General features: G+C 41.0%; 2 protein-coding genes across 2 annotated transcripts; one reads left to right on the top strand and one right to left on the bottom strand.

Moving 5' to 3' along the window:
* Positions 1–3,425: 3,425 nt before the first annotated feature.
* LOC106566916 (protein ILRUN) lies at positions 3,426–18,599 on the bottom strand. Its single transcript, XM_014135519.3, has 5 exons — positions 17,879–18,599; positions 7,383–7,537; positions 7,060–7,257; positions 6,447–6,766; positions 3,426–6,304 (listed from the first exon to the last, which is right to left on the bottom strand). Exons 1-5 carry the CDS (start codon positions 18,034–18,036, stop codon positions 6,269–6,271), a joined length of 867 nt encoding a protein of 288 aa, XP_013990994.1. The 5' UTR covers positions 18,037–18,599; the 3' UTR covers positions 3,426–6,268.
* A 296-nt stretch (positions 18,600–18,895) lies between these two features.
* Positions 18,896–23,995, top strand: LOC106566914 (U1 small nuclear ribonucleoprotein C). Its single transcript, XM_014135518.3, has 6 exons — positions 18,896–19,042; positions 19,382–19,424; positions 19,593–19,701; positions 19,839–19,928; positions 20,116–20,226; positions 23,212–23,995. The coding sequence occupies exons 1-6, from the start codon at positions 19,035–19,037 to the stop codon at positions 23,322–23,324; spliced, it is 474 nt and encodes a 157-aa protein (XP_013990993.1). The 5' UTR covers positions 18,896–19,034; the 3' UTR covers positions 23,325–23,995.
* Positions 23,996–24,131: the final 136 nt, after the last annotated feature.

Genomic DNA, 24,131 nt, shown 5'->3' with positions numbered 1-24,131 from the left:
TATTTTAAAAAACTAAACCTGTCATGGAATTTGTTGATGCATATTCAATGGGCCCCACCTTGCAACATCATACACTTTCTTTTTGTAATATATTTTAATTGAAGAGTTGAAAGTGCAGAGGAGTAACAACGCTGTTACACTTCTATTTTATATCCCAGATTGAACACCTCTTTCACAGACACAGACCCACCCACTCAAACCTTGATTCACCTACTATTACAGAATATCCTAGTCACTCATCTTGTCTTCAAACTAAGGGCCTCTTCACACTACAGTACTTCGACAACTCAAACTAGGTCCAGCAGTGACACTTGTGTAGTGTAAAGAGACAGATCTAAATTCAAATATCTCTTTAAAAGGTGTCTCCCATGCTAACTCCTGAGGTAGTGTGGGAGACATCTACACCACATGCTCCCCTCTGAGTGCTACAGTGTAAAGACAATGGCTCTCCTACACCACATGTCCCTGCAATAATTGCCTTAATTACCTTAATAGCAGTAGACAGCATTTTTGCTCTGTTAGCCAAATTGAAAGTTAAAGGTTTCTATGAATAATTACATTAATCAAGTGTGCAACACTATGTCAAATCAAATCAAATGTTATTTGTCACATGCGCCACATGCACATGCAGTTCAAGAAATAGAGTTAAGAAAATATTTACTAAATAAACTAAAGTATAAAATGTAATTTAAAGTAACACAATAAAATAACAATACAGAGGCTATATACAGGTGGTACCGGTACCGAGTCAATGTGCGGGGGTACAGGTTAATCAAAGTAATTTGTACATGTAGGTAGGGGTAAAGTGACTACGCATAGATAATAAACAGCGAGTAGCAGCAGTGTAAAATCAAAGGGTGGGGGGGGTGGGTGAGTCAATGTATATAGTCCGGGTGGTCATTTGATTAATTGTTTTATGGCTTGGGGGTAGAAGCTGTTAAGGAGCTTTTTGGACCTAGACTTGGTGCTCCGGAACCGCTTGCCATGCAGTAGCAGAGAGAACAGTCTATGGCTTGGGTGACTGGAGTCTTTGCCAATTTTTTGGGCCTTCCTCTGACACCGCCTAGTATATAGCTCCTGGATGGCAGGAAGCTTTGCCCCCTCTGTAGCGCCTTACGATCTGATGCCGAGCAGTTACAATACCAGGCAGTGATGCAACCTTTCAGAATGCTCTCGATGGTGCAGCTGTAGAACCTTTTGAGGATCTGGGGACCCATGCCAAATCTTTTCAGTCTCCTGAGGGAGAAAAGTTGTTGTTGTGCCCTCTTCACGACTGTCTTGGTGTGTTTGGACTATGATAGTTTGTTGGTGATATGGACACCAAGGAACTTTCAACTTTCAACTTTCCACTACAGCCCCGTTGATGTGAATTATGTACAAAATGGTTTAGACGATAAGCTCCTGTATAGTTGGAATAGCTATCCGTTATCGTCTGCAAGCCCTGCAACATACGACAAGCATCGTAGCCGGTGTAATAGGATTCCACCTTCCTCCTATATTGTCATTTTTCATGTTTGATGTTTCGCCGGAGGTCGTAGCGGGATTTCTTGTATGCGTCCATGTCTGTGTTCCATTCATTGTAAGCGGTAGCTCTAACCTTTAGCCCCGTGCGGATGTTGCCTGTCATCCATGGTTTTTGGTTGGGATACATTCTTATGGTCACTGTGGGGTCGACATCGTTTATGCACTTATTTATGAAGCCTGGGACTGTAAACTTCTCAATGTTATCGGATGAATCCCAGAACATATCCCAGTCTGTACTAGCAAAACAGTCTTGTAGCTTCGCGTCTGCTTCGTCCGACCACTTCCGTATTGACACTTCCTGTTTGAGCTTTTGTTTGTAAACATGAAGCAAGAGAATGGAGTAATGGTAAGATTTGCCGAAGAGAGGACTTTGTATGTGTTTCTGTGGGTATAATAAAAATGGTCTAGAGTGTTAGCGCCCCTAGTGGTGCAGGAGACGTGCCGGTAGATGTGAGGTAGGACGGTTTTAAGTCTCCCTGTGTTAAAGTCTCTGCCCATCAGAAACGCCACCTCTGGGTAAGCGGTTTCTTATTTGTTTATGGCCCCATACAGTTTGCTGAGTGCCAGAGTAGTGTTGGCCTGTTGGAGGAATGTAGACAGCTGTGATAATTATGGATGAGAACTCTCTTGGTAGATAAAAAGGTCTGTATCTTACCGGGTGTTAATCCACTTCACTTACTGTAGTTCAATAACCAAAATATATTTTTTTCAAACTCAAGGTGTCATCATAGCTGACGTCCCATTCTTACTGCAGAAATCTTTGAAATAGATAAGACTTTTTTGAAAATGTGGTCACATAAAAAACAGATTTTACCGTCATTCTGTTACCAAACTTTACATCTGCATTGTTCTTCGAGTAAATGTGTTTTTGTTACATTTTCAGTGGAAATTGTTAAAAGTAGTCCTTGTGCATAGAGTTGGTTTGTTTAACTTTACAAGGTTTTTGTTTGGCATTCTTTTAAAGTAAACAAATTCTGTTACTGTAGAATTGCCCACTGGCCAAGTACTTACTTTCTGTCCTGTGAGTTGAACACTTATTCAGACTGAAGAGTGATGTAGCAAAAACATTGCTCTGCTATTAAGATTTTTACTGTAGGAGTATTGGGCCAAAGAGACAATTCTGTTTAAAATTGTCCTGCTTGGAGGGGGGCAACTCTCGGGCGAGGGTCGTGTGCTACCTCCGGAGGTAGCGTACTAGAGGTGAGAAATTTGCAGCTTTACATTACAGTAATAAAACTAATCTCCGAATTTGTTTTATACCTCTCGAGAATCTCCTTAAATCTCCTGAAATGTTTTAGTCTACTGTATGTGGAGGCTATCCCCCTCTTCTTCAGTCAGAGCTTTTCACTATCCCATACCTTAGACATAGGCCCATGTAGCTTTACCTTCTAATAATTACGTTTATATCCTTGTCTAACTGGATATTTATCGGCTATTCATAAGATTTTCAGTATTTTCATTTAATTTTACCATGCCAAAAATGTTGATCAATGCTACATGAGATACAATCACCCAGACTGATGGCTGGAATTAATTTATGAATGAACCCCTGTTAAATTTGGTGCAAAGTAATCAGTTACATAGTGTAGTGGGAACCTGAACAAAAACTAGTGACATTAGTCATCATGACCTTTAATTTGGAGAGCTTATTGACATTAGTAGAGGAAAAGTTACAGTCAATGAATGCAAGTTATTCATTCTTAAGTTGCTTGCTTAGTAAATGTTACAGGCATCCATTTCCACTACCTGTACATAATAAATACATGTTTTTTGTGTCTTTAGTGCATGATTAAATCTGATCAGTTGAAAAAATGTCATCTGGAGAGAAATGTATTACTGCAAAACTAGTGAACGCAAGATAAAGTAGGTAAGAAATAAAGACCATGGAGAAACGGCCAGCATTTGGTTTTCAGTGATAATTTAATTATACAAAGGTTCATTCAAACATACAGAAAAAGGGCTTTCATTTCTTTGCTCGGACTTTGTCTCATAAATGTGCTGCTGTAGAACTCTAGCACCAAGTCATCCATTCACCACTCTGACCCCTGAAAACTTAAAAGAAAGAAAAAATCTACCATACCAAAAAAGAAGCAAACATATCACTCAGTACATACATGACATCCGATTGTAAATGAAAAAGATAAAAATGGGGATGTGTCCCAAATGGTATGGTACCCTATTCCCTATATAGTGACTATAAAAGGGAATTTGGGGCGATTTGAGACGCAACCAGGGAGATTAGAGGGCAGTGTATTAATTTGTTTTTATGACGAGGAGAAACGTTTGTCATTACCATGCATCATAAGTTTCAAGAGCACATGCAATTGATCCAAGATATTTCCAAATGCCGTCAGGGCATACTGTTACCAAGGCAGATCAACCATGACAAGAGGTGTGGTTCTGGACAATGATACTGCTGTGACATTTTCATAGTACACAGTCATCCCTGGGGGTAAATGAGTGTGCTGCTGTTTGTTGCCCTACTCCCCCCTATGTAAAGTGAATATTTGGAAAAGGTCATCTCGCTAGCCAGGTTGTCAAAGTATTCACTAGTTGCAGATGGAAAGATAACAAATACAAGATAAAAAGGCATGTAGCCTTCCAGGCATGAAACTGAAGCGTAAAGACAACTGACCATAGTAAAAGAAGCGATAGTTAACTACTCAGTGCATAGAGATTAGCCAGTTAGTGCAAGTAACTTAAAAGGTCTTGAACAGTCAAAATCATGTTTTTCATGAAATTGAATGATATTTGGATGAAACCAGATTAAAGTATGATGACCAAAGTATGAAAAATTACTTGCTTCTACAATGATAAAGTTTGATCATAAAGTTACTGGTCCGCTCCCCCATGTCAAACACATGGATTCATTATTAAGGGGACATCACCTTAACTGTAATTTTAATACACTAATTGTAACATGACACTGTCTTACCTAATTTAAATAAGTACCACCTTCTAACCAACATCGGAGAAGGTGTGTTTGGAGGGACTTGGTTTATATAGCTAGATAGCTACTCTACTGGTGCCAACATTTTACTGTAGGGTGTCAGCAAATATAAATAAAAGTCTACCCTATTCATTTGTGGAAAAGACACGTTTCCCCATTCATCTGTGTCTGGTGTTACTGGCTCGCTAGGTCTTCACCCAGCATGGAACAAATGAGGGGGAAGGGTCCTTTAAATCGCCAACGCGGTTGTCAAACCAACACATCCGTCAGTGCTGCTGTGAACCGCATCACAAGAGACATGCCAAAACAAATATCATTGATGCAATTTCAATGTTGTTTGAGTTGCTTTGTGTATCACCAAATTAGCTTGAGATAATTGTATTGCAACGCCGCTCACTGCATCCAAGTTGCTTGACATAGGCATTTCAAAGAGCTGTCAGTCAAGGTGAGTTGTCGGTCATGAAGAGAAGCACCCTGCCCACTCAGCCTGTCTTTTCAAACTTCCTGGTAGTTAGCCATGAGAGAAAAAGTACTTTTCAGAATAACTGTTCAGAACCTTTCACACATTCTTTACATAGACTCTTGAGGGACTAATGAATTGACTGCCGGTACAAACAAATATTTGAACGAACGAGTTGTTTAACATTTTAATGTCTGAGCAAGAGGACACTAATTGTGATTTCTGAATTTTCCCTCAACAGTTTATTCCAAAGCCCAGGGTCATTAGCAAAATGTCTAGAAAATCAGAAAACATTAATCAAGCTGTGCCTTTTTCAAAGCAATTGTATAAGATCTTTGGGCAAAATAAGCAAAGATGCTTCAAAACAACATAGCTCTACATTCTGCAAATACATTCAACTCAAGACAATAAAAGCCAGAAACGTCATGGCTTTGCAACATGTGGACATTTGCAATCTTACAGAACAAATGAAAACAAATTGAACCTACAGGGTGCTGATACAAATCTACTTTCCATGTATTGACCCTGATATAGAGGATCCTTTGAGTAAATGTTAGTTAATGTTTCTTTTTTTTCCAGGACTGGCCAACTGCAATTTTGATAAAGACCTCCCTCTAGTGGATGGATATACTGTAGCTCAACTTCAGAGTAACATAATCAAAAGTGAAGCTACAACAAATAGTGAAAAGGAAATGCATGTGAATGAGCTGTTCTTCATTTGATGTTACCAGAAAACATCAACAACAATACATGCATATCAGGCTGCTGAATTTGTGGAATTACTCTCCTGTCCCTGAAAAGTATACACTGTGAAATTAGGATAAAAAGTAAGAAGAGAACAGATGACATTTTTTTAAGTCAGTTTAGGAACTAGAGGATCAGTACGCAAAATAAATGGCTTTTCCTCCCTAGTCTGTCTCTTTCAGGTTGCACAACACACGCAAACACACACCCACGCAAACAGACACGCACTCCTCCTTTCATCACTGTAGTCTCAACTGCATTCAGACAACTAAAAAACAAAAAATAAAGATCAGAAAAAAAACTTGTCTCACTGCTTTTAAAAAGATTTGTAGCACTCTCATTTTTAACTTAGCATTCACACATGCATACACTGGATGTGGGATGTTGTTGGTTGAGTCGTATGCTGGGACAGGACAGAGCAGCTATGTCTTCTGGTTTCTGTTTGTTTTGCAGTAAAGTGGAGGTGGGACTTTGCATAAGTGTTTCTATGAATCTCAGGATACTCCACCAGCCACAGGTAATCCTCCCTCATTAGTTGATGAGAATCCAGGAACACAGTGCTGCCTGGCTGTGACGATGTTTCCCATGTCTTAAGACTGCCCAAAAGGATAGGGTCCGTGAATACCCTGTGGGGAAAATAAAGAAACATCTTGTGGATATAGAAAAACATCAATAAATACAACGTTTTGGTTATACTGATGAGCTATAGTATATTAAACATTGAAGTGTATCCCTAAGAAGTTTATTGTTGCTCCATATAGGCCTTACCTGGCTGTAAGTCACTACTGATAAGTTGCTTTGGAGACCGTTTGTTGCTATATTCACAGAGTTTTGTGACAGTCCATTTTGCTCTTGCTGCATTTGGTCTGGGCCACCCTCCCAGGTGTCCGCGGGGTCCTTGAGACCGCTGTCGTCACGGTGACTGTTGTCGTTGCTACCGGCGTGTTTCTGTGGAGAGGCGAAGGGGTTGTAGTCTACCTGCACGTTGCGGGCAGGCTGGGTGTTAAACTCGGCCTGGAAGGAGGACAGCTGCTGCGTCACACCCAGGAGGCCTCCCACCTCCACGCTGAGGATCACCCAGATCATATCTACAGTAGGGAGAGAATAATGTTAACACTCCACCGGGGGAACGGTTTTAAACTACACCTAGTATAAGCATTAGACCTTCAATATATTCAAGTGATGAAAACATTGCCTTTGGTGGATTCAGCATTAGACTGCGGTAACACGTTACATCAAAGTATACTTTCTAAAGGATGTGAAAAAGGTTTGAGTGGTTTAAACAAATACATTTATAGATAGTTTATTAAATTGGTGCTAAACAGTTATAAGTTGTGTGCTAAACAGTTATAACAGTTGACTGCTAAATAAAGATTCTCACCCCCATAGAAGAGTCCTGTGGCTGTGCACATCCTCCACTGGCCCTGGTACATGCCAGGAACAGCTGGGCTACGCATCTGCACACTGACATCAGCCATCTCCTGGGGGTCTAATGAGCGCACCATCACCATGTTCACATGACCAAATTGGTCCCCTCCAACATACTTCAGACATACCCCAGGGGGCCACGACTCTGCTCCTGCGAGAGACAAACAAACAAATTACACATGATGAAATTGATAAACCATTACCTCAATTGCCAGCCGCAGCTTGTCTGGCTGTGACTGTATGCAGCTCCTTAAGGGTCTTTTCACTTCAACCAACCTGTGTTCTGTATCCTCCACGTCTTAGTGAATGGTGTGTCAGGGGGAACAGACTCCCCCTCACCGATCGTCACATCCCCAACAAAAGACATGCATGGTGCATTGATGTTGGGGCTTTCAAAGTCATAGTAGGCGCCGATGGCTGCTTGTAAGTTCCTATGAGAGACGTAAAAATGAGGGAAAGGAATGGATATCAGTTAGTAGAACACAACTATCCCCGTTTTGATGCAAAGGGTGGAGGTTGAAAAGAGGGGGAAATCAAGCAAAAATATAATATTTATACTAAAGGAAGGCTTGTTTGAAGAAAACTTAACCCGTTACACACATACCCCTATACGGGTTGAAACTGACAGAGTTGGGCACATAAGTGCCTGAATTCAGCCTGGTCTCAGAGACTAGACGTAACATAGTAAACCCGGTACACTAAAAGTATACTGAACAAAAATATAAAACGCAACAATTTCTAAGATTTTACTGAGTTACAGTTCATATAATGAAATCAGTCAATTGAAACAAATGCATTAGGCCCTGATCTATGGATTTCACATGACTGGGAATATAGATATGCATCTGTTGGTCACAGATTAAAAAAAGAAAAAAAAGAGGGGAGTGGATCAGAAAACCAGTCTGTATTTGGTGTGACCACCATTTGCCTCATGCAGCGAGACACATTTCCTTCACATAGAGTTGATCAGGCCGTTGATTGTGGCCTGTGGAATGTTGTCCCACTCTTCAATGGCTAGAAGGCCAACATCCCGGAGTCGACTCTTCACTGTTGACGTTGAGTGTTTTGCGGGTACTATTTAATGAAGCTACCAGTTGAGGACTTGTGAGGCGTCTGTTTCTCAAACTAGACTCTCTAATGTACTTGTCCTCTTGCTTTGTTGTGCACCAGGGCCTCCCACTCCTCTTTCTATTCTGGTCAGAGACAGTTTGCGCTGTTCTGTGAAGGGAGTAGTACACAGCGTTGTACGAGATCTTCAGTTTCTTGGCAATTTCTCGCATGGAATAGCCTTCATTTCTCAGAACAAGAATAGACTGACAAGTTTCAGAAGAAAGGTCTTTGTTTCTGGCCATTTTGAGCCTGTAATCGAACCCACAAATGTCAATGCTCCAGATACTCAACTAGTCAAAAGAAGGCCAGTTTTATTGCTTCTTTAAATCAGGACAACAGTTTTCAGCTGTGCTAATTGCAAAAGGGTTTTCTAATGACCAATTAGCCTTTTAAAATGATAAAACTTGGATTAGCTAACAACGTGCCATTGGAACACAGGAGTGATGGTTGCTGATAGGCGTACAGAGGCCCACTATGTAGATATTTCCTAAAAATATATATTTTAAATAATTCAGCCGTTTCCAGCTACAATAGTCATTTACAACATGAACAATGTCTACACTGTATTTCTGATCAATTTGATGTTTTTTTTTGTTCATTAGAATAAGTGCTTTTCTTTCAAAAATAAGGACATTTTGAACTGACCCCAAACTTTTGAATGGTAGTGTACGTTGTGCAAATTCGTAACATATCTATAACAAATTAATACAAACCATAGGAAACATCTATATATATATTTTTTTGTTTTGTTTTATATATATTTACTCCGCTTCAGGCCCCCTCATACTCGGCTCAAGGCAAAAAACATCTGTCTGTTTAAGCAAGAGATCTTGGCCTTTTTCATCAATTTACTCACAATACCCCATAATGACAAAGCAAAAGAAAACACACACACACACACACACACACACACACACACACACACACACACACACACACACACACACACACCACACACACCACACACACACACACACACACACACCCCCCCTAAAATGACTCCAACCTAAGTGTTTAAACCACTTCACAAATTTCTTGTTAACAAACTATAGTTTTGACAAGTCGGTTAGGACATCTACTTTGTGCATGACACAAGTAATTTTTCCAACAATTGTTTACAGACAGATTATGTCACTTATAATTCACTGCATCACAATTCCAGTGGGTCAGAAGTTTGACTATGCCTTTAAACGGCTTGGAAAATTCCAGAAAATGTCACGGCTTTAGAAGCTTCTGATATGCTAATTGACATAATTTGAGTCAATTGGAGGTGTACTTGTGGATGTATTTCAAGGCCTACCTTCAAACTCAGTGCCTCTTTGCTTGACATCATGGGAAAATCAAAAGAAATTAGCCAAGACCTCAGAAAAAACAATTGTAGACCTCCACAAGTCTGGTTCATTCTTGGGAGCATTTCCAAATGCCTGAAGGTACCATGTTCATCTGTACAAACAATAGTACGCAAGTATAAACACCATGGGACTCCGCAGCCATCATACCGCTCAGGATGGAGACGTGTTCTGTCTCAAAGAGATGAACGTACTTTGGTGCGAAAAGAGCAAATAAATCCCAGAACAACAGCAAAGGACCTTGTGAAGATGCTGGAGGAAACGGGTACAAAAGTATCGATATCCACAGTAAAACAAGTCCTATATCAACATAACCTGAAAGGCCGCTCAGCAAGGAAGAAGCCACATCTCCAAAACCACCATAAAAAAGCCAGACTACGGTTTGCAACTGCACATGGGGACAAAGATCGTATTTTTGGGAGAAATGTCCTCTGGTCTGACGAAACAGAAATAGAACTGTATGGCCATAATGACCATCGTTATGTTTGGAGGAAAAGGGGGAGGCTTGCAAGCTGAAGAACACGGTTGGGATGGTGTTCTTCACTCTCTACTATTATTCTGACATTTCACCTTCTTAAAATAAAGTGGTGATCCTAACTGACCTAAGACAGGGAATCTTTACTAGGATTAAATGTCAGGAATTGTGAAAAACTGAGATTAAATGTACGTGGCTAAGGTGCATGTAAACTTCTGAATTCAACTGCATATATATATATACTGCTCAAAAAAATAAAGGGAACACTTAAATAACACAATGTAACTCCAAGTCAATCACACTTCTGTGAAATCAAACTGTCCACTTAGGAAGCAACACTGATTGACAATAAATTTCACATGCTGTTGTGCAAATGGAATAGACAATGGTGGAAATTATAGGCAATAAGCAAGACACCCCCAATAAAGGAGTGGTTCAGCAGGTGGTGACCACAGACCACTTCTCAGTTCCTATGCTTCCTGGCTGATGTTTTGGTCACTTTTGAATGCTGGCGGTGCTTTCACTCTAGTGGTAGCATGAGACGGAGTCTACAACCCACACAAGTGGCTCAGGTAGTGCAGCTCATCCAGGATGGCACATCAATGCGAGCTGTTGCAAGAAGGTTTGCTGTGTCTGTCAGCGTAGTGTCCAGAGCATGGAGGCGCTACCAGGAGACAGGCCAGTACATACCAGGAGACAGGCCAGGCAACAACCCAGCAGCAGGACCGCTACCTCTGCCTTTGTGCAAGGAGGAGCAGGAGAAGCACTGCCAGAGCCCTGCAAAATGACCTCCAGCAGGCCACAAATGTGCACGTGTCTGCTCAAACGGTCAGAAACAGACTCCATGAGGGTGGTATGAGGGCCCGACGTCCACAGGTGGGGGTTGTGCTTACAGCCCGTGCAGGACGTTTGGCATTTGCCAGAGAACACCAAGATTGGCAAATTCGCCACTGGCGCCCTGTGCTCTTCACAGATGAAAGCAGGTTCACGTGACAGACGTGACAGAGTCTGGAGACGCTGTGGAGAACGTTCTGCTGCCTGCAACATCCTCCAGCATGACCGGTTTGGCGGTGGGTCAGTCATGGTGTGGCATTTCTTTGGGGGGCCGCACAGCCCTCCATGTGCTCGCCCGAGGTAGCCTGACTGCCATTAGGTACCGAGATGAGATCCTCAGACCCCTTGTGAGACCATATGCTGGTGCGGTTGGCCCTGGGTTCCTCCTAATGCAAGACAATGCTAGACCTCATGTGGCTGGAGTGTGTCAGCAGTTCCTGCAAGAGAAAGGCATTGATGCTATGGACTGGCCCGCCCGTTCCCCAGACCTGAATCCAATTGAGCACATCTGGGACATCATGTCTCGCTCCATCCACCAACAGACTGTCCAGGAGTTGGTGGATGCTTTAGTCCAGGTCTGGAAGGAGATCCCTCAGGAGACCATCCGCCACCTCATCAGGAGCATGCCCAGGCGTTGTAGGGAGGTCATACAGGCACGTGGAGGCCACACACACTACTGAGCCTCATTTAGACTTGTTTTAAGGACATTACATCAAAGTTGGATCAGCCTGTAGTGTGGTTTTCCACTTTCATTTTGAGTGTGACTCCAAATCCAGACCTCCATGGGTTGATAAATTGGATTTCCATTGATTATTTGTGTGATTTTGTTGTCAGCACATTCAACTATGTAAAGAAAAAAGTATTTAATAAGATTATTTCATTCATTCAGATCTAGGGTGTGTTGTTTAAGTGTTCCCTTTATTTTTTTGAGCAGTGTATATATTTCACAGCGGTTCAGATGGTACAATGATTCTCTACACATTGCTTGTTTTGTCATACAAACTGAAATTAGTCAAACTATTCGAATTTTTGCAACCATGAAATGGCAGAACGATTTCTGCATATTGCAACTTTAAATCTACAGACTCAACCATGTCTTAAATTTTAAGACACCTTGAAGTACATAAAAAATATTTGATGAAAAACTTAAATTTGGCCTACTGCTATTAGCCCATACAAACACATGGAATAGTAGATTCACAACATTTAACAGATAGTCCACCCCCAAACAAATCTAAAAAGGAAGTTTCTGAGAGATATAAGAAAGATCAGCTTTGAATTTATAAAAAAAATGTTTTTACATGTATTTAATGTTGGCACTAAAAACACTCTTCATATATACACTTTCATTCATTTTTTTCAACTGGTACCGGGGGTCCTTCAGACGACTTTTGTGAGGCCTGTGGGCGTCCTAGAGCAAAACACGTACAGTCCCAGTCAAAAATATGGACACACCTACTCATTCCAGGGTTTCTCTTTATTTTTACTATTTTCTACATTGTAGAATAACAGTGAAGACATCAAAACTATTAAATAACACATATGGAATCATGTAGTGACCAAAAATTAAGTGTTAAACAAAATATATTTAATATTTGAGATTCTTCAAAGTAGCCACTCTTTGCCTTGATGACAGCTTTGCACACTCTTGGCATTCTCGCAATCAGCTTCACCTGGAATGCTTTTCCAACAGTCTTGAAGGAGTTTCCACATATGCTGAGCACTTGTTGGCTGCTTTTCTTTTTCCATGCTTCCCGGTGGGAACCACACATGCGGTGATCATCCGTTCACCTACTCTGCGTCTCACAAAGACACGGCAGTTGGAACCAAAAACCTCACATTTGGAATCAAACCAAAAGGACAGATTTCCACTGGTCCAATGTCCATTGCTCGCGTTTCTTGGCACAAGGAAGTATCTTCTTCTTATTGGTGTCCTTTAGTATTGGTTTCTTTGCAGCAATTTAACCATGAAGGAAGGCCTGATTCACGCAGTCTCCTCTGAACAGTTGATTTTGAGATGTGTCTGTTACTTGAACTCTATGAAGCATTTATTTGGGCTGCAATCTGAGGTGCAATTAACTCTAATGAACTCATCCTCTGCAGCAGAGGTAACTCTGCGTCTTTCTTTCCTTTGGCAGTCCTCATGAGAGCCAGTTTCATCATAGCACATGATGGTTTTTGTGACTGCACTTGAAGAAACTTTCAAAGTTCTTGACATTTTCCAGATTGACTGTCGTTTCTCTTTGCTTATTTGAGCTGTTTTTGCCATATGGACTTGGTCTTTTACCATATAGGGCTATCTTCTGTATACCACCCCAACTGATTGTCTCAAATGCATTAAAATATTCCACAAATGAACTTAACAAGGCACACCTGTTAATTGAAATGCATTCCAGGTGACTACCTCATGAAGCTGTTTAAGAGAATGCCAAGAGTGTGCAAAGCTGTCATCAAGGCAATAAGGTGGGTACTTTGAAGAATCTAAGATATATTTTTATTTGTTTAACACTTTCTTTGGTTACTACATGATTTCATGTGTTATTTAATAGTTTTGATTGTAGAATAAAAGTGAAGACATCAATGGAGAAAATATAAAAATAAAGAAAATCCCTCGAATGAGTAGGTGTCCAAACTTTTGACTGGTACTATACGTGTTCGTGAGAGTCTCACCTTTGCACAGAGGTGTATTAGTGTGTAGCCCAAACTGTTCAGACGCTACAGACAGAAGTTCGCAGATCGGCTGTACCGACTTCAGACGAGTCCCAAGATGCAGTGCAAGCCCACTGTAGAGCAAAACTGAGAACACCATCGTGTTGGTGAGAGTCATCTTTCCATAGAGGGGTTTTTCTAGGCCAAACCGTTCGGACGCTACAGACGATTTTGTGAGAAGACTGTCAGACCATGAGACATCCTGGAAATCAAACACCACTCTGTCACCTTTCACCGCAAGTGCGACATTGGCAGATGCGGTGGCCTGAGACACATCCAATGCAAAAACTGATATATCTAGCTTAAACTGATAGATTTTTAAATGGGGATTGTTTTATTATGCGGGGGCATGGACATCGACTATAGGGGGTTTTAAAGGACCAATCTTGAGGAACTGGCCAAAAACAGAGTGCGTGGAGATGATTTATGCGTGGAGATGACTTCCCTGTGGCTCAGTTGGTAGAGCATGGTGTTTGCAACGCCAGCATGGTGTGTGCAACGCCAGGGTTGTGGGTTCGATTCCCACGGGGAGCCAGTACAAAAAAAAAAATATGCATAAAATGAAATGTATGCATTCACTACTGTAAGTCGCTCTGGATAAGAGCGTCTGCTAAATGACTAAAATGTAATGTAAAAAATGATTTATGGATGACCTATGCTCCTCATGGAATAAAATGGTTTAAGTCAAGTCAGTAAGTCAAAGGTGCAACCTTGTACCTTTAATTTAAAATTTCCACTGCTGTGGTAACTTGTATTGCTTCTTGGATCCCTCCCCCTGACACACTCTGATAAGGACAGGGACACACTCTGATAAGGACAGGGACACACTCTGATAAGGACAGGGGGCCAAGCCCACTGATCCACCACCCCTAAAGGCTTTTACTAACTAACAAGCTGGTCAATAGGAATTAAATTCTCTGAGATAAGGTTTTTTAGTCCCTTTCAAATGTTCCTTGCTTATACAATTTGGCCAGATGTATTTTAGTGGAAATTGAGCTTTAGAATTATGCATGTTCCTCAGAGCAACACTACAGAAATGCTGCAAGCTGAATGTACAGCAACATACCTACTGTCATACGTGAGTGCAGCAGTTCCACATTTTAGACAGCGCAAATACATAGTCTCACGTGATTACAAATCAAGGCCTTCGAATGCCCATTTGCCACGATGCGGTAGTATGTTAGTTAACTAGCCATAGTCAATAGCGAAGCAAAACTGTACAAATGTAATAGTAAATGAATGGGGTTATAACGTTCACAACCATGGAAGATAAACTGTCCAGTAACATTACTAAGGACGAACGACGGCGAGATATGATGATGTGTATTGGGTACATAGTTGCATTAATAAATCAATTGTGAAACGTTTCCACAGCAGAACACTGGTGTGTGGGGGCAAACCTTCCACCTGTAACATTGCTGCATGTGAAACTTGAACTGCACCACATGCTGACTGCAGCACGTGCCCATGATCTAAAGGAGGGTCTTGGAACCATAGAGATCCTATTCAAGTACTATGTCATAACCCCTCAAAGTTCCAGAATGGTATGAAAATGGAAGCCATTGTGGTGGTCAGGGAGAAATCCAAACCAGTCTAATTGGAATGGATGGCAGTAGAGGCTCTGGAGATGAATTTCCTGCTTTACTTACGCAGGAAAATAAAGGCATGTGATATAAGAGTGTGCAATATAATTATTGTCAACCTAAAATTATTGTATAAACTATTTATAGGTCTAACTTTGACATCTAAAATATATGTAGACAGACCATAAATGTCTTAGTGTTTGATTTCTTGGAAAGCTGTGTTATAATTATACAATATCAGTAATTGTTGCATTTATAAGTCCTATCATCAACTGATTTCAACCAGTGTATGGCTGTGGATGGACTGCATTGCTTGTATGGAATGTTGGTATATTAGCAGTTAGCCCAAGATGTACTCTTAAGGAGCTTACGGTTACTCCTTAAGGTCCAAGGAAGTTATATATTATTTTCAAAGGTAGACTGGCTCTGGCAGCCAAACATTCCATCTAAACGTGAAAAGATTCTCAATTGTGATACAGTTCAAGAAACAAAGCCCTTTACTTTCATATCACATAAACATAATTTCACAAATGCTAAATATACACTTACTGTTCACGGTTTTAACCGGCTTTATCACAGTTGCAACCAACAGTATTTTTCAGTGAAAACAGGTTTCGTGTGGCCTTCTGTTACACACAGGTGTTCGGCGCATGCTAGATAATTAGTTATCACACGTGGTCCCTCTGTCTTCCGTAAACATGCATTGTTACATGGGGATATGGCCATGTGGGAACACTAACTCTATAAAGGGGTGTATCAATTTAACCTTTTGAAAATGACTTCTTGCTGTTATGAAAGGTCCTTATGCTTCCAAATGTTCAGAACAAGCCGTGGCTCTTAACAAAACTCCTCCGTACAGAAGACGCCTTCATCCAAGGAGTCCTCTAGTGTCTACGCCTGGGGGAGGGTTCCACTTAACTAACATATGGAATTGTTTTAAGATGGCGACACCAAAAATAATTTTGCTATTTGATTTTGACCCCTTTAGGTATAAAAATTACCAAATTATTTATGAAATTCTGAATTTGGCCTTACTGCTATTAGCCCATAGAAATGCATTGAATAACAGATTCATATGTGAAAAAAACAGCTAGTCCAAAGAAATATTAAAAAGGAAGTTGTGTCTGTCCTTTATCTGAAAGATAAGAAAGACCAAGCAACTACTTTAAAAAAATGTATACATATTTAACCCCCCCTTTTTTTTTTGGAGGCACTAAACTAACATATATACTTCCATTATTTCTCTTGTATAGGGCTATCTTCAGGCGAGTCTTGTGGGTGTCTTTGAGCAACCGACATGAACGTCTTCATGAGAAACTCACCTTTCCATAGATGGGTCATAATAGTTTGTAGGCCAAACTATTATGTTGTGTTATCATATTTTGCCTATTCCAATGTTTGTAGAATGCATACTGGCATTTGAAAAAGGGAATCCGGACACACTGTGGGCACGGTAGACATGTAAATGTAGTTGTAGATGCATGACACATTTGGAATTCCATGATAAGAACTCTATGATCAGAATACTAAAGCTGCACGTACTGTCAAGTCTAGACACAGCCTTAAAGCTACAATATGTAACTTTTTGGGCAACTACCAAATTCACATAGAAAAGTGGGTTATAGATCTGTCATTCGCATTGAAAGCAAGTCCAAGAAGCGGTAGATCTGTTCTATGTACGCTATTTCTATGCTACCCATTCTTAAGTTTAGTTTTTGGGGGTATTTTACTTTTGGTTTTTAACACCAGTTTCAAACAACAGAATTTTTTGTAAAAAAATGTTGGTTATGGAAAAAATATTTCACAGCAGTTTAAATGGTACAATGATTCTCTACATAGTGACTGCTTCTTTTGTTACATATACTGAAATTAGGCTAACTATTAGAATTTTAGCAACCAGGAAATGGTGGAGCAATTTCTGCATATTACACCTTTAAACTGGCTGGCTAACAAATATGCTGTGCATATAATAATAAGATACTGTAAAACAATGATTTTTATCACAGCACTGGCAGACCATGGCTGATCTATACCGTCCCTAACCGGCTGGCCTTTTATACTGTCATAATAACAAATCATGCATTGAACCTTGTTCTGACCTAGGTCATAAAAACAATTATGCTCCTTCTAGTATTCTAATTCTATGCTTGGAACCTTGTTGTGACCCAGGCCGTGGTCTTGTAATGCCTGGACACTTTCATGTGGAAAGAAATGTATTGCTGAAAAATAAAATCAGAGTGGACAAACGAGTCTCATTGGTTGTATTTGCCTAGCTAGATATGATGACTACTCTTGCTGAAGATGCGTTAATTCAAGAAGACCCTCTCCAAACATTATAATTAGTCTGACGGTAACATAACTGTACAGTACAAAATAAAGATATGCAATTTACACGTCCCACAATAACGTTATAGAATGATAGTAAATAGACCCACATCTGTCAATGATTTTTCATTGAAGGAAGGACTATCCTGGCTGTAGCCAATTAGCTAGCTAGGAATCCAAATGACAATCCAATTAATTACATTTTACATCTAAGAATAAACACACAAAATAATAGTTTTTGCTCGTTGAATTGTAAATAAAAAGAAAATCACAAACAAATTGTTGGCTGACTATCCGTCATACAGCTAACTAACTAGCTCAATCCTCTACCTAGCTAGCTAAATTAGCATTAGCAAACACACAGAGGCCACAAGTCCCCGAGCTCACCAATTGGTCATGTCCAGGAAGAAGGCGCATCCAGCGGGGTTCAGTTGAAACCCAAGCAGTCTCTGAAACTCGGCTATGAGGATGTCTTTATCGGTGGTGCCCATGCAGCTAAATTTCTGCATAAGCTCCGGATCCAGATCCAAATCCATGCCCTCCATCGCGGATTTCCCTGACAAGGGACAGGGTTCCTTTCCTAATTTAGTCCGAGGCCTCAACCTGTCATAAAAAAAACTAAACAACAACCCAAATGCGCATGACAGTGACAAATCTACGACTGATGCCGCGTTCAAACCAACAGGGACCTCGGATCTGGGTACTCGGAAATCTCCGACCTCAGTGCGTTCAAAACAAACTGGGAACTCGGGGGGAAAAAACGAGCTCCAACTGGGATTTTATTTTTATTTAAAACGGTCATCCAACTCGGAATTCCACCTCGGGAACTTGGGCCTCTTTCTATTGCTCAGGCTTTCCGACCTGAAGATCACTGATATCATGTTTTGACCTCGTATATTTCCGAATTCCCAATTGTTTTGAACGCGGCATAATGGTGCCTTCAAGACAACTGAGAATTCCGAAAAAACAAGTCGCCAAATCACGACGTCAGTGATTTTCAGGTCGGAAAGTCGAAACTCTACGTAGGTTCCCGAGTTGGAATTCTGAGTTGGATGACCGTTCAAAATATGTTTCCCAGTGGAGCTCGTTTTACCCCCGCGAGATCCCAGTTACCGTGAACGCACTGAAATCGGAAGTCGGATATTTCCGAGTTTCCAGTTCAAGTCGACCCTCTTGAACTAAGCCACGGTTGGCGTTCCAGGTCGCCTACATTGCAGACGTGCTGCGCATGATCATATCTCAGAATAACTTTTTGCACTACAACATTATTTGTTATGAATGCATACAGTACTCACAAAATGTAATAGCAAATGGTCAATAGAGAAACGTGTCATACAATGTATAAGACATTGATTCTCAGATTCTGTGCCCGAATAGTTTGCATTGTTTGCAATACCGATAGTGGGGGGTTGTGGCGCTGCAGTTATTATGCGGAGCCTAACGAGGACGCGTCTCCTCTCATCTTAAAGCAGTCGTTGTTTACTTAGACTTCCGGTAAAGGGAAAAGGTTTTTCAACGTTTGTTGTAAGGCAGGTTGAGCGAAATGCCGAAGTAAGTGTTTTATCTTTTGCATATTTAATATATTTTGAAGGTATTTTACCTTAATGAACACTGGACATGTATATCTAATGGAACTTCAGAACTATTGGAAGTTCGTTGGCTAATTCAATCGGCTTCAGCCAGAGTTTCAACCCCATTGGCTGTGAAGGAAGTGTAGCATCATTCATAGCATGCTTGTTTTGCTGCCTGATCTTACATTGATTTGGTTTTATTATGACCGCTTCAGTATTCGCTATAACGATTCTGTCCAGAGGCATATAGGTTTTTATACTCTGGTTCTGCCTACACTGATCAAGTTGATCTAGTACTCAATGTCTGTTTATCCATCAGGTTTTATTGTGACTACTGTGACACTTACCTAACTCATGACTCGGTAAGTCTGCACAACATTGCTAGTAGAAGTGTTTACTGATTGCATGTGGTTGATTCTGTCTTGAAGCTGCATGTGATGAGTTTCTTCTCTAGCCTTATTGTATATTCAGATTGTTGCAAGGTCAACATTGTGTCCAATGTACATCGATGACTGTAATGTGTTTGGTAGCCCTCTGTGAGGAAAACACACTGCAGTGGCCGCAAACACAAAGAAAATGTAAAAGACTATTACCAGAAATGGATGGAAGAACAAGCACAGAGCCTCATTGACAAAACAAGTGAGTAACACAAGAAAAATACATGCGTTGACCTGTCTTTGTTACCTTGACGTGTTTCGGCCACTATAACCATTCTATGTGAAAAGGGGCTGGAGGGCTAATATGTCAGGAGTTCTAACAAATTTTGTTTATCTTAGCTGCTGCCTTCCAACAAGGGAAGATGCCCCCAACACCATTCCCAGGAGCCCCACCTCCAGGGGGTGCCATGATCCCTCCACCAAACCTCCGTAAGTGCACTAGTGCCATGTACATTTCTGTTTGTATGCGAAGAGCACATCCAAGCTCGACCAAATTCCTCAGTTGGAGAGTAAATCTTACCACTCATTTACAAAAATGACATTGTATACAAATATTTTTCTACTAATAAAGGTCTGAGTTACCTGGTAGTTGTTGTTAATGATGTTTTATGAATAGATGGCCCACCACGTCCAGGGATGCTACCAACACCCCAGATGGGTGGTCCTCCAATGATGCCCATGATGGGTGGAATGGGACCACCCCCACCTGGAATGATGGGTGGTCCAGGTAGGATAACCTCAAACTGTTATTTCTGTAATGTACAATGCGTTCAGAAAGTAGTCAGACCCCTTGACTTTTTCCAACATTTTGTTATGTTACAGCCTTATTCTAAAATGTATTAAATAAAAAAAAATTCTCAGCAATCTACACACAATACCTCATAATGACAAAGCTAAAATGGAAATATCACATTTGCATAAGTATTCAGACCCTTTACTCAGTACTTTGTTGAAGCACCTTTGGCAGCGATTACAGCCTCGAGTCTTATTGGGTATGACGCTAAAAGCTTGGCACACCTGTATTTGGGGAGATTCTTCTCTTCAGATCCTCTCAACCTCTGCCAGGTTGGATGGTGAGCATCGCTGCACAGCTATTTTCAGGTCGCTCCAGAGATGTTACATCGGGTTTAAGTCCTGGCTCTGGCTGGGCCACTCAAGGACATTCAGAGACTTGTCCTGAAGCCACTCCTGCGTTGTCTTGGCTGTGTGCTTAGGGTCGTTGTCTTGTTGGAAGGTGAACATTCGCCCCAGTCAGATCCTGAGCGCTCTGGAGCAGGTTTTCATCAAGGATCTCTCTGTATTTTGCTCTGTTCATCTTTGCCTCAAACCTGACTACTCTCCCAGTCCCTGCCTCTGATAAACATCCCCACAGCATGCTTCACCCTACAGTGAAGGAATGGCTTCCATCTGGCAACTACCATAAAGGCCTGATTGGTGGAGTGCTGCAGAGATGGTGGTCCTTCTTGAAGGTTCTCCCATCTCCACAGAGGAACTCTGGAGCTCTGTCAGAGTGACCATCGGGTTCTTGGTCACCACCCTGACCAAGGCCCGTCTCCCCCAATTGCTCAATTTGGCAGGGCAGCCAGCTCTAGGAGGAGTCTTGGTGGTTCCATAATTTGCCGTTTTTTGATCTTGTTATACTCTTGTGAATTCTATGGTTTTTACTAGATTACTTGTAGTTTTTCGTGTTTGTCTGTCATTTTTGTAATGACTTGGTGCTGCCTATCTTGGCCAGGACGCTCTTGAAAAATAGTTTTTACATCTCAATGAGCCCTTCCTGGTTAAATAAGGTTAAAAAAAATGTTTGAATCATATAACAACCAAAAAAATGTTAATCATATCAAAATATATTTTACATTTGAGATTCTTCAAAGTAGCCACCCTTCGCCTTGATTACAGCTTTGCATTCTCTCAACCAGCTTCATGAGGTAGTCACCTGGAATGCATTTCAATTAACAGGTGTGCCTTGTTAATTTGTGGAATTTCTTTCCTTAATACGTTTGAGCCAATCAGTTGTTGTGACAAGGAAGGGGTGGTATACAGAAGATAGCCCTATTTGGTAAAAGACAAAGTCCATATTATGGGAAGAACAGCTGAAATAAGCAAAGAGAAACGACAGTCCATCATTACTTTAAGACATGAAGGTCAGTCAATTCAGAAAATGTCAAGAACTTTGAAAGTTTCTTCAAGTGCAGTCGTAAAAACCATCAAGCTCTATGAAGAAACTGCCTCTCATGATGACCGCCACAGGAAAGGAAGACCCAGAGTTAGCTCTGCTGCAGCGGATACGTTAATTCGAGTTACCAACCTCAGAAATTGCAGCCCTTATAAATGCTTCTAAGTTCAAGTAACAGTAACATCTCAAAATCGACTGTTCAGAGGAGACTGCTTGAATCAGGCCTTCCTTCATGGTCAAATTGCTGCAAAGAAACCACTACTAAAGGTCACCAATAAGAAGAGACTTTCTTGGGCCAAGAAACACAAGCAATGGACATTAGACCGGTGGAAATCTGTCCTTTTGGTCTGAGTCCAAAGGTGAGATTTTTGGTTCCAACTGCCGTGTCTTTGTGAGACGCAGAGTAGGTGAACGGATGATCTCCGCATGTGTGGTTCCCACCGTAAAGCATGAAGGAGGTGGTGTTGGGGTGCTTTGCTGGTGACATTGTTGGTGATTTATTTAGAATTCGGGGCACACTTAACCAGCTTGGCTACCACAGAATTCTGCAGCGAAATGCCATCCCATCTGGTTTGCGCTTAGTGGGACGATCATTTGCTTTTAAACAGGACAATGACCCAACCCCCTCAGGCTGTGTAAGGGCTATTTGACCAAGAAGAATAGTGATGGAGTGCTGCATCAGATGACTTGGCCTCCACAATCACCCCACCTCAACCCAGTTGGGATGGTTTGGGATGAGTTGGACCGCAGAGTGATGGAAAAGCAGCCAAGAAGTGCTCAACATATGTGGGAACTCCTGCAAGAATGTTGGAAAATCATTCCTGGTGAAGCTGGTTGAGAGAATGCCAAGAGTATGCAAAGCTGTCATCAAGGCAAAGGATGGCTACTTCGAAAAATCTAAAATATATTGTAATTTAACTTTTTTTGATTCCATATGTTTTATTTCATAGTTTTGATGTCTTCACTATTATTCTACATTGTAGAAAATAGTAAGAATAAAGGAAAACCCTTGAATGAGTAGGTGTGTCCAAACTTTTGACTGGTAGTGTAGACAGGTGTGTGTGCCTTTTCCAAATCATGACCAATCAATTGAATTTACAACAGGTGGACTCCAAGTTGTAGAAAAATCTCAAGGATGATCAATGAAACAGGATGCACCTGAGCTCAATTTCAAGTCCCATAGCAAAGCGTCTGAATACTTATGTAAATGGGGTATTTGTTTATTTTTAATACATTTGCAAACATTTCTAAAATCCTGTTTTTGCGTTGTCATTATGGGGTATTGTGTGTAGATTGAGGGAAAACAATTATTTAATCAATTTTAGAATAAGGCTGTAACGTTACAACATTTGGAAAAAGTCAAGGGGTCTGCATAATTTCCGACTGCACTGTACATGCATAGACTCAAACAAGTGACGAATGTGCTTCAGTTTGCCAGTATTGAGGAAACATACCATCTAAAACAAAATACTATCGTCTGAAAACAGGAGCGACTCAAACCATAAACTGTAAATGCTTTCTGTCCTTCATTCTCAGGTATGCGACCTCCAATGGGTGGCCGAATGCAGATGATGCCTGGACATCACATGATGCGACCTCCCGGTCATCCAATGATGATGCGGCCAATGATGGCACGGCCAGACCGATAAACTCTCCCCGCCTCCCTCAAACACACACTGTGGGTTTGTTCCACATGATCACTAAATCTTATGTTCTCACTTCTCCCCTAAAGTCATTTGATTAGGGAAATCTATGGTTGATTAAGTTGGTCTAAAGCGTTTAATGAAGTCGCTGACAAGTGCCACAGTCCCTTACATATAGCCACTTGATCGTAGGAACATTGTTAATTTTATGTCAAACTACCAAGTAGATTTGAAGGTGAGTAACAGATTCCGTGGAACGAACCTTTTGGCAAATCCCTCCCCACTCTACATCTGTCTCTAGGACTTAACTTTACATAATACTGTTTTGGCCATCTTCCCTTTGCTGTACTCCCACCCATTTTCCCTGGATGGATTTCATTTTTATTAGGGCTACAGATTTTATAATGATCCCCTCTGCTTATTCCAATTTTCCCTGCTCAGCCTTGTTAGTTTGGTGTCTTGGCACATGCTAAAGACAAAACAGGAACATATGAGGTTGTTGTTGTTGAATGTGTTTTTGTCATTCACATAGAGGTGTATTAAGGTCTGTTTTTAGTTGGCAGGACCAGTCGGATGAAGCATTGTATCAACTGTTTATTTTGTAAACATTTTTTATGAGCTTATGCTATTGACTGCATTTATTTTATAACGGTCTATTAAACGAAAATGATAACTTATTTGTCTGGTCGATAAGGTTTTCCGTCTCTTTGAACACAGTTATATTTTATATCCCTTGCTGTTCGTTATCAATTCAGCAGATGGCGCTAACGCAATATGTGTCAAAGCATGTCTTTGCTTGCTATGTCTTATGGG

Source organism: Salmo salar, chromosome 13, assembly GCF_965601325.2.
Source record: "Salmo salar chromosome 13, fSalSal1, whole genome shotgun sequence".
In the NCBI taxonomy this organism is placed as follows: Eukaryota; Metazoa; Chordata; class Actinopteri; order Salmoniformes; family Salmonidae; genus Salmo; species Salmo salar.
This window is presented reverse-complemented; position numbering and strand designations above follow the sequence as displayed.

Excerpts from the sequence above, each read along its gene's own strand:
- LOC106566916 (XM_014135519.3), bottom strand. The coding sequence starts at position 18,036 with ATGGAGGGCATGGATTTGGATCTGGATCCGGAGCTTATGCAGAAATTT. Across the intron at positions 7,538-17,878 it reads TTCCTGGACATGACCAATTG|GAACTTACAAGCAGCCATCG; the intron begins GTGAGCTCGGGG and ends CGTCTCTCATAG. Across the intron at positions 6,305-6,446 it reads CAGTAGTGACTTACAGCCAG|GGTATTCACGGACCCTATCC; the intron begins GTAAGGCCTATA and ends TTTTCCCCACAG.
- LOC106566914 (XM_014135518.3), top strand. Across the intron at positions 19,425-19,592 it reads CTTACCTAACTCATGACTCG|CCCTCTGTGAGGAAAACACA; the intron begins GTAAGTCTGCAC and ends TGTGTTTGGTAG. Across the intron at positions 19,929-20,115 it reads GATCCCTCCACCAAACCTCC|ATGGCCCACCACGTCCAGGG; the intron begins GTAAGTGCACTA and ends TTTTATGAATAG.